Below are 9,817 nucleotides of genomic sequence, written 5' to 3'. Positions count from 1 at the left end.
CTTACCATCGTCACAGTTATTAAGTGTAGTCAGGTCCAATTTAATACTAATATTCTTACCATCGTCACAGTTATTAAGTGTAGTCAGGTCCAATTTAACACTAATATTCTTACCATCGTCACAGTTATTAAGTGTATTCAGGTCCAATTTAATACTAATATTCTTACCATCTTGACAGTTATTGAGTGTATTCAGGTCCAATTTAACACTAATATTCTTACCATTGTGACAGTTATTAAGTGTATTCAGGTCCAATTTAACACTAATATTCTTACCATTATCACAGTTATTAAGTGTATTCAGGTCCAATTTAACACTAATATTCTTACCATCTTGACAGTTATTAAGTGTATTCAGGTCCAATTTGACTTGTATATATAACATTACAAGCTTACTTAGTCTCAAGAATTTGTTAAGAGCATTTATGTACTTATGAGTTTTGAATATCTTTAGTTATATCATTGACCAAGCGACCAGACTTTTTCATTGTAAGTGTTAAGATGCTTGTGCTATAATATGGTTTTAGATAAATAATTTCCTTGGATACTGGATAAACTAGAGCAGGAAAACATGTTTTTATTGTTTAGATACTCATACAAGATAGGAGGGAGATAGAAGACATTTTTTTTATAGTTTTTATTATTAATGCAGAATTTTTATGTTCAGATTAAGATATGCATTGGGTGAATTTGTTCATAAAATGTGAAATAAGTTGAGGCATATATAAGTACAAGTTGAGTGAAATATGAGTATGTTTACTCTAGATGATTGATGTAGCCTCATTCTCTGTTTCTTTTTGCTGAATGACTGTTTTAAAGTAAGTGTCTTATACAAGAAAACTATTATAAAAATGTCATCTCTTTAGACAAGAAGAGGATAAGATGAACAGTTACACTGAAGATGACACTGATGATGATGATCTGCCTCCAGCATTTGATACCCCAATTAAAAATGGTATTGATTTGCTAGTGTTTCTTTGAAAGGATCTGAATGTCCTCTTTATCAGAGATCATTGTTGTATTGGAACTTAAATGTTAAAACTATTTATTTTTTATCAGTATATTACAAGTTTCTGTAAATTGAATTAAAATATAAAGAAGTAACAAAGTTTTGACTGGCATTTATAAATAAAAATTTGGATTCTTTTTTAAGTTTTAGAATAAAATGAAAATTTAATCTTCTTTGATGCTTTTTTGATAACAAACCTGTAAGTCCTAATTGGAGGAACTAATGAAGAACAATACAAATATTTGTTTTTCTTCTTTAGCCTTTGGCTTTGACAAAGACGATATTGTATGGGTTTATTTTAAAAAACTCTATTGGCCAGCAGTGGTAAGTCAATTTCGTTTATTTTTCTCTTAATTTATTCAGTGTTCTCTGTGTGTGTGAGTATTACCGCAGGATAACCAGATTATATTTTCAGGTTATTTTGGTCTTAGCTTAATAAATGTTTCTTGACTTGAAATTGTTTTTTTTAATTTAGTGGAACTAATCTGTAGACCTTAGCTTCCATAAAGTTGATGTTATAGCTTTTTTTTATTTTCACTTGAGATACTGCAACCAAAGCTATTAAGGAAAGTTTTTGTATTATATTGTAATGCAGTTTAAATATAAATCACCTAGCACCTGGAGAAAATTGTTTTCTTTATTGAACTATATAAAGAGTTTTCACTTTTCATAGGTTCGTTGAGTTTATCTCAAGTTAAAGCTTCACTATAACATTTGTGGAGTTTTTAGGTCTATTTTAAATTGCCATATAGTAACCTAAATTAACTTAGGTGTGTGAATAATATTATGGAGTTGTGCCTAATTTATTATTCAATATTGTACAGTGGACCAACATTTTAATGATCATAGTACAGATATATTTTCATCAAAGGTAAAATTGAAAATATAATCTGTGATGTAGAAGCCTAATGTTTTTTTTTATTTGTCTCAGCACTGCTTGGGTCAGCAAACCAAAGAAACAAATACTTAAAAACCCCATTAATGTTATATACAAATCACCATTATAAGAGACATAACTGTTTCTTTGGTTTGCTGAAATAAGCTGTTCTAATGAGCCTTGAATAGGTGAAACTACAGTCCACGGCAGAAGGTACAGCAAATCAAGGAATGTATTAAGCCTCTATGTCACAGATTATATTTTAAATTTTACCTTTGGTGAAATGAAACATAATCCATAATATATATAGTTTGGTATGTCTTATTGTCCTGGCTAAAATAAGCTTTGAGTAAATAAAGTTTTTATTTAAAGAGTGTTTCTCTTCCTGTAGGTTCGTCGGATTTATTTCAAATTAAAGAAAGTTTCGGTACGTTTTATTGGCCTGGCCCAAGTAAACTCTGGGTATGTAAAGTCTTTATTTAAAACATAACAAAGGTTATAATAAAAGAACATAATTAGTTAAACTGACAGGGCCAAGTAAACTTTTTGTGAGCCTGGTACCCAGATGACCTGTAGGCCCCCATTTTCCTTTTTTGTGGTGTATTGTTTTACTGCTTTTAACTGAATGTGTAGTAGGTTAGTTCAATGGTCTGAACCAGTATTGAAGAAACAATGTTGACTATGATTCAGAATTTATGAAGTGTATTTATGTGAAACTTGGTAAATTTTTTTTCAACAGTACAAATTTGTTGTACACACAAACATTAGATGTGTAACTATAGTTTGATACTGAAGGTATTTCTGTGAAATGCCAACCTCTGACAAGTTGGAGTGCAAGGAAAAGTTCATGTGAAGAATAAAAATATATTATCTATTGTTCAGTTTTCAAATTGAATTTACATAACCTAATGTTTAGGGACAAAAAAAGGGGCCTCCTGGTCCATCAAGGTTGTTCCATCCTCTAAACTACTCCTTTACCCTTTCCTCCACATGTCACAAGATTTTACTTAGTTACATTCATTTTATGATCAATGATATCAGCATTAACATTTACATTATAGTTTTATATTGTCTGAGTTTTAATTCCCTTATATCAAAAGAAACCTTAAAGAAAAATTCTCAAAGTTTTATTTTATTCTCTCGTGATGTGCAAATTCAAATAGTTCAGATATTTTTATTTAAAGTGTACTGTTTTAATATCAATTACATAAAACAGGATATTTGTAAAATCTGTATTATAGTGTGCTGTTTTAATGTGGATTATGTATATATATATATATATAACAGGATATTTGTAAAATCTACATTATAGTGTGATGTTTTGTAAATGAAAGATTTCAATGAAAAATTAAATTTTAAAAATCGAAAGAGGGTCACATTATATATATGCCATCAGTTTTTTGATGTTGCCATTTTAGTGTAAGTTAGTGCTTTATCAAATAATAAAATCTTAGTTAAAATTTTATGAAGAAGTTTGTTAAAATATTTCTTCCAGAATCAGAGTTTCAATAAAGAAGATAAATACCTTTGACAATGCAGAAAGAAATAAAAAATACTTGGTAAGGGCTGCTTTTGTTTGGTCAATAAAAAATACTCTTTCTGTAGTTTGTTGTTTCAGGAGAATAACTATAAACCCAGGACCATCGTAGGTATATCTCCTTCTTCTTTGGTCTAAGTTCCTTTTGTAAAATTCCTTCCCTAACTCTGTTGATGTTTTTTAAGTCATCTTTTAGAACTAAACTTTCATGAACAACAAAAAAAGAGTATAGGTTGAATTTGTTTTTTCAGTGACAGAAATGTGTTAATAAGATTTCTTTTTCATTTTGTTTTACTAAGTTGACTATGTTGATGAAGCTAGCACAGTTTTGGAATCAGATTTATCAAGGTTCAGTGGTTGCTAGTAAATGCATGAAATCCATTAAAAAAATGACAAACTATAAAACAATCAAGGTCAATGAAAAAACCTACCTTTGTTATGTACAGTAAGTCTTATTTTACACAGAGTTAGCAACTTTCACAAAGGTTTACATGTAGGATTTATGTGAATAACTACTTAAGGATCAGGAAATTGCTTTCTTTTAATCTTTCATAAGAGCTTGCCTCATAAGCCCGAGGATGCTGTAGCTATTGTAAATGCTGTTCAACGAGCTGAGGATTTTCTGAGGAAACGCTGCCTTGGGTATAAAGTTGATGCATGGCAGTTCTTTGAAACACGAGACGAAGGTAAGAACATCAGTGAAGTTTCATTATGTGTGTTTTTTTTTAATTTTAAACATTGATGAGACAAAATGAATCTCAGATATTGTAACCATGTGAAACTAATCCCATGTGTCATAACCATGTAGACTGTTCTGTCATGTGGAACTAATCCCATGTGTCATAACCATGTAGACTGTTCTGTCATGTGGAACTAATCCCATGTGTCATAACCATGTAGACTGTTCTGTCATGTCGAACTAATCCCATGTGTCATAACCATGTAGACTGTTCTGTCATGTGGAACTAATCCCATGTATCATAACCATGTAGACTGTTCTGTCATGTCGAACTAATCCCATGTGTCATAACCATGTAGACTGTTCTGTCATGTGGAACTAATCCCATGTGTCATAACCATGTAGACTGTTCTGCTAGTTACATAATATGATTTATTAGCACATCTCATTTACACCACAAATAGTTGTTAAAGCCACTGTGTCTGAGAGTAGATGTTACTTTTAGTGCAACTGAAGTTTTCAACTTATAAATGTAGCTTTAGACTTTATGTAAAGCTTTTGATTATAAGCAATACTGACCACCTTAAAGCTGGATGTTTGAAATATGAGTAGGTTATCTGTAAAGGCTCATTTATTCATATCTAGATATTGTACATGAATTTATCAAAGTTTAATAAATTATGCAGCTCAGATCGTACCATCTAAAATTTGAAGTCCTGCAACATCATTTAAAACTATAATAAAACACTCTTTGTCTTCAGATTGGTGCCACGTATTGGTGGAAGCCCAGCAGCATCTGTATGTCTTTTGAAAGTTGACCATTTTAAAATGTTTGAAGTATTTTCTAGATTTTCCAGAGTATCTCTCAGGAGTGGGAAACACAAGTAGAGGAATAGGAAGTGAAAGCAGGATGGAAAGTAAGACTCCTGAACCAGTTTTATCACCAGTACAATGTCCATCTTTTTCTACAACCTTGGAAAAAGAGTTTGGATGTAGAGAAACAGAAGGAAGTCCTGATAATCAGACTAACCTTAGGCAAGTGCTGTTCATTAGTGATGTATTCAACACACCAGGTTTTGTTGCTTTACCAGAAGTAATGCAAACTGGTACATCTACTTGTGTATTTCCTAAGAACTTTAAAATAGAATTGGGTTTTTTAGATATTTACTAACAGTTCTTTGTTTCTGGAAGTACTATTTCTACTTCTGTGCCATGTGCTTCATGTTGTATAAAAGACATTAAGTAGTTTCTGACAGCTCCTTTTATTTATATGTATACATCTTGTTATATACAAAATACTTCATGTTGTGTAAAAGACATTAAGTAGTTTCAGTTTTATCTACGATAATGAACACAAAATATACTTTTACAAAAGAGTGCAAAAAAAATTTAAGAACAATACATGTTAGGAAGGAATGTAAAATGTGTCTCTGAATATTTTTTAAAATTGGATCTTTTATATTTTGCAAATTGTGGTGTCTGTCCGAGCTTTTGTGTGTCTGCCATTTGAAAAGCTGTGCACGCAGGCAAATCTGAACATTTACTTTTGAAATGATGGGAGAACAGGCATGAATAATGTTGATGCTAAATTGTATTTAACAAGCAGGATATTCTACACTAAATTGTTAGGAATTAATCACACAATCATTCACTTTTCAAAATATGACGTAACTTAAAGAATAAAAATGTAGATTTATCGATGTTTTTGTTGAGTGGCTCTTAGCATGACTGAAATGCTTAACAATTACTTTTGTCAGTGGGTGGTATAAGTAGCTCAGAGCTTTGGCTCTGAATGAAACCAAGAGTGCAACACAATTAACCTTTTTAAAGTGCATGAAACAATTGAAATTGATAAATTTACTTAACCTTTTCCCTTTGCTCTAAGTCTGGCTTCAGTTGTTAACTGTTCTCTACGTCTGGCTTCAGTTGTTTACTGTTCTCTGCATCTGGCTTCAGTTGTTTACTGTTCTCTGCATCTGGCTTCAGTTGTTTACTGTTCTCTAAGTCTGGCTTCAGTTGTTAACTGTTCTCTATGTCTGACTTCAGTTGTTTACTGTTCTCTCAGTCTGGCTTCAGTTGTTTACTGTTCTCTAAGTCTGGCTTCAGTTGTTTACTGTTCTCTACGTCTGGCTTCAGTTGTTAACTGTTATCTAAGTATGGCTTCAGTTGTTAACTGTTCTCTACATTTGGCTTCAGTTGTTAACTGTTCTCTACGTCTGGCTTCAGTTGTTAACTGTTCTCTACGTCTGGCTTCAGTTGTTAACTGTTCTCTAGTCTGGCTTCAGTTGTTAACTGTTCCCTAAGTCTGGCTTCAGTTGTTAACTGTTATCTAAGTCTGGCTTCAGTTGTTAACTGTTCTCTATGTCTGGCTTCAGTTGTTAACTGTTATCTATGTCTGGCTTCAGTTGTTAACTGTTCTCTAAGTCTGAGACCTGAAGAATATATATATATATTATACCTTGATTAAAATTTAAGGTGTTAATGGTTACTTTGTTGTCAGTGATAAGATTTGTTTTATCAGAAAGAACCACAACTATACTTTTAATATATATAATAAAGTTGAAAATTTGCAGAGTCCCATATATTAATATGAAGCTGTTATATGTACAGATCAACCAGTGAAACCCCAAGTCTAAAGAAAACATCTTTTTCTGGGTTTCATATGTAAAGAAATACATTGTTGATAAATAATGACACCATAAGATACTTTTCAGTTTAGAGGAATTATAGTCAGAAGTACTATGATTTTTATTATACAGGACAAAAAGGAAAGAAAGCCTGAAACTAGTGAACTGTATCAAAAGTGGCCAAGTTGAGGTGTGTATGTTTGGAAGTACCAAACTTTTCTTTAAATATTCTGTTTTATTAATTATTGATTTTTAGGTAAAAATGTTGAGAATATTTTCTTACATGTCTTTCTGAAAATTATAAATGTTATAAACTTTGTAATCCATTCAATTGTCATACTTTTGCTTGCTTTTAAAGTTAGTATTTAATAACACGTTACAGTTACTGTATTGTTAATATAATGAGGTTGATGGAATATTTAACACGTTACAGTTACTGTATTGTTAATATAATGAGGTTGATGGAATATTTAACATGTTACAGTTACTGTATTGTTAATATATTGAGGTTGATGGAATATTTAACATGTTACAGTTACTGTATTGTTAATATATTGAGGTTGATGGAATATTTAACATGTTACAGTTACTGTATTGTTAATATAATGAGGTTGATGGAATATTTAACACGTTACAGTTACTGTATTGTTAATATAATAAGGTTGATGGAATATTTAACACTGTTACAGTTACTGTATTGTTAATATATTGAGGTTGATGGAATATTTAACATGTTACAGTTACTGTATTGTTAATATATTGAGGTTGATGGAATATTTAACACGTTACAGTTACTGTATTGTTAATATATTGAGGTTGATGGAATATTTAACACGTTACAGTTACTGTATTGTTAATATAATAAGGTTGATGGAATATTTAACACGTTACAGTTACTGTATTGTTAATATATTGAGGTTGATGGAATATTTAACATGTTACTGCAATGCAAGCATCATAATTGTTATGTTAAATATGCAGTTTAGTGTGGTATGTTTGGATGTATGTAGATAATTGACTTCATAACCATATCTTCATGTGTAGACTCACCTGCTGGGAGTGTACAGTGGGACAATACCTAGTGACAGACATACAAAATTTCATTCGGTGGTGGCTTCTGTTAGAAACCAGATAAAACAAGTGTCTTGGTTTGGTCCTATTGATGAGGAAGAACAGGTTCTGTACCAGAATTAAATAGCTATACTTATTTTAATTCTGATTTTCACCATTTTGTACCCAGGTTCTGTTTTTAAACCAAAGATAAATCGTAACTTCAGTTTTTTTGTACAGTTCTCATGATGTGTATTATGTTGTTAGAAAAAGACAAATATCAAGTAAAATATTAAGGGAATTTACATTTTTTCTCTGATTAGATAAGTAATTTTAGTTTGATAATGTAAATAAGATGTTTGATGTTAGCATCATCGGCTTCACAATCCCAGTGTTTTCATGTTAATTAATTGTTAAGTGCAAAGCCACACAATGAGCTATGTGTGTCATGCTAACTGTGGATATTGAAACCTAGTTTTTAGTGTTATATATTGAAAGTGATGTTAATACATCAGACCAAACCCGTCTAGCGTAAACTATAATGTCAGTATCTTTGGTTAGGACTATACAGATAATTTATAAAGATTTACATAGCCCAGTGGTGGTTTACTGTTATACTAAAGAATTAGTTATTTGTCTTCAATTTTATAAAAGTTGTCTTTTATTTTACTAAAAACAATATTGATTTTACAAGTGACTCTTTCAGGTCATAGGTAAAGGTCACTAGATCCTTCCCCAAATTCTATAAACAGGTATTACGTACATAGTTCCAGACCTGATTAACTCCATAGAGTCATAGGTTGGAAGTAAATAGAAAACCTGCCCTGTTCTTGTAGACAGGTATTACATCATCAAATTGTGGGGACTTAAAAGTATAACATTAGTGAGAGCATGGGTATTTGCACTTTCTGTCTTTGACTTTACAAAAATGGTGTAACAATATGACTATCTGTCTTATTTTACAAACTTTATTATACAAAAGTTGAAAACCCATAGTAATGTAGAATATTATAATGCATAAAAAAAAGGCCATACTTGAAAATACATGGATTGTTTAAGATATGGTGAAAGATAATATGTAAAATAATTCTGCAGCCAGAATGATTTCTGTTTTATGTATGGATATTGGTAGGACTAAAATATAGAGATTTCAAGATGTGACATTGTTTTTTGGAAAAAAACATTGTAGATAAGAAATCATTTTATTGTAATTAGTTTTATAATTTGGTTTACTATGCTGTAAATACTAACTAACCTTTTGTTGTGTACAATTTTATGAGTGCTTGAATTAGTTCTTGTTAATGAACTCGCAAATAATTTTTTTTTGTAACTGCTCAAACATGTACGAGTTTTTAAAACACTTGTTTTAAAGTCCTGGTTGAAACCTGCTCAAACAATAGATACTGTGTATGAGTGTGTAACGCACTTGTTTTAGTCCTGGTTGAAACCTGCTTGAACTATAGATACTGTGTATGAGTGTTTAAAGCACTTGTTTTAAAGTCCTGCTTGAACTATAGGTACTGTGTATGAGTGTTTAAAGCACTTGTTTTAGTCCTGGTTGAAAGCTGCTTGAACTATAGATACTGTGTACAAGTTTTTAAAGCACTTGTTTTAGTCCTGGTTGAACTATAGATACTGTGTACAAGTGTTAAAAGCACTTGTTTTAGTCCTGGTTGAAAGCTGCTTGAACTATAGATACTGTGTACAAGTTTTTAAAGCACTTGTTTTAGTCCTGGTTGAACTATAGATACTGTGTACAAGTTTTTAAAGCACTTGTTTTAGTCCTGGTTGAACTATAGATACTGTGTATGCAGTGGTTGGATTCAAATATTTTAACAACAGGTTCTCTCACTAGCAACATGTAAAAATATTAGATATCAAAAAAAAGGAGGGGATAGTAAAATGGATAGTAACAGGTGAAAAACAAAGAAATGAATTATCAGAGAAAGAGGTCCTGTTATATTTGGAGTGAAAACACAAAACTTTAGATTTCTTAAAAAGGTATTAAACTAATGCATAGATGATAGATCTATCATCTA

General features: G+C 31.1%; 1 protein-coding gene across 1 annotated transcript in view; it reads left to right on the top strand.

Moving 5' to 3' along the window:
• LOC106475370 overlaps positions 1-9,817 on the top strand; it is a 14,625-nt gene that overhangs the window by 1,644 nt on the left and 3,164 nt on the right. Inside the window, exons 2-9 of the mRNA XM_022379497.1 lie at positions 866-954; positions 1,268-1,332; positions 2,277-2,347; positions 3,381-3,444; positions 3,979-4,108; positions 4,950-5,136; positions 6,861-6,918; positions 7,773-7,904. Of these exons, the coding sequence (XP_022235205.1) occupies positions 866-954; positions 1,268-1,332; positions 2,277-2,347; positions 3,381-3,444; positions 3,979-4,108; positions 4,950-5,136; positions 6,861-6,918; positions 7,773-7,904 (796 nt within the window). The remainder of the gene's footprint in view (positions 1-865; positions 955-1,267; positions 1,333-2,276; positions 2,348-3,380; positions 3,445-3,978; positions 4,109-4,949; positions 5,137-6,860; positions 6,919-7,772; positions 7,905-9,817) is intronic.

Source organism: Limulus polyphemus, unplaced genomic scaffold, assembly GCF_000517525.1.
Source record: "Limulus polyphemus unplaced genomic scaffold, Limulus_polyphemus-2.1.2 Scaffold8479, whole genome shotgun sequence".
Classification (NCBI taxonomy): Eukaryota; Metazoa; Arthropoda; class Merostomata; order Xiphosura; family Limulidae; genus Limulus; species Limulus polyphemus.
The sequence above is the reverse complement of the archived record's forward strand: the minus strand, read 5'-3'. Positions and strand labels throughout refer to the sequence as shown.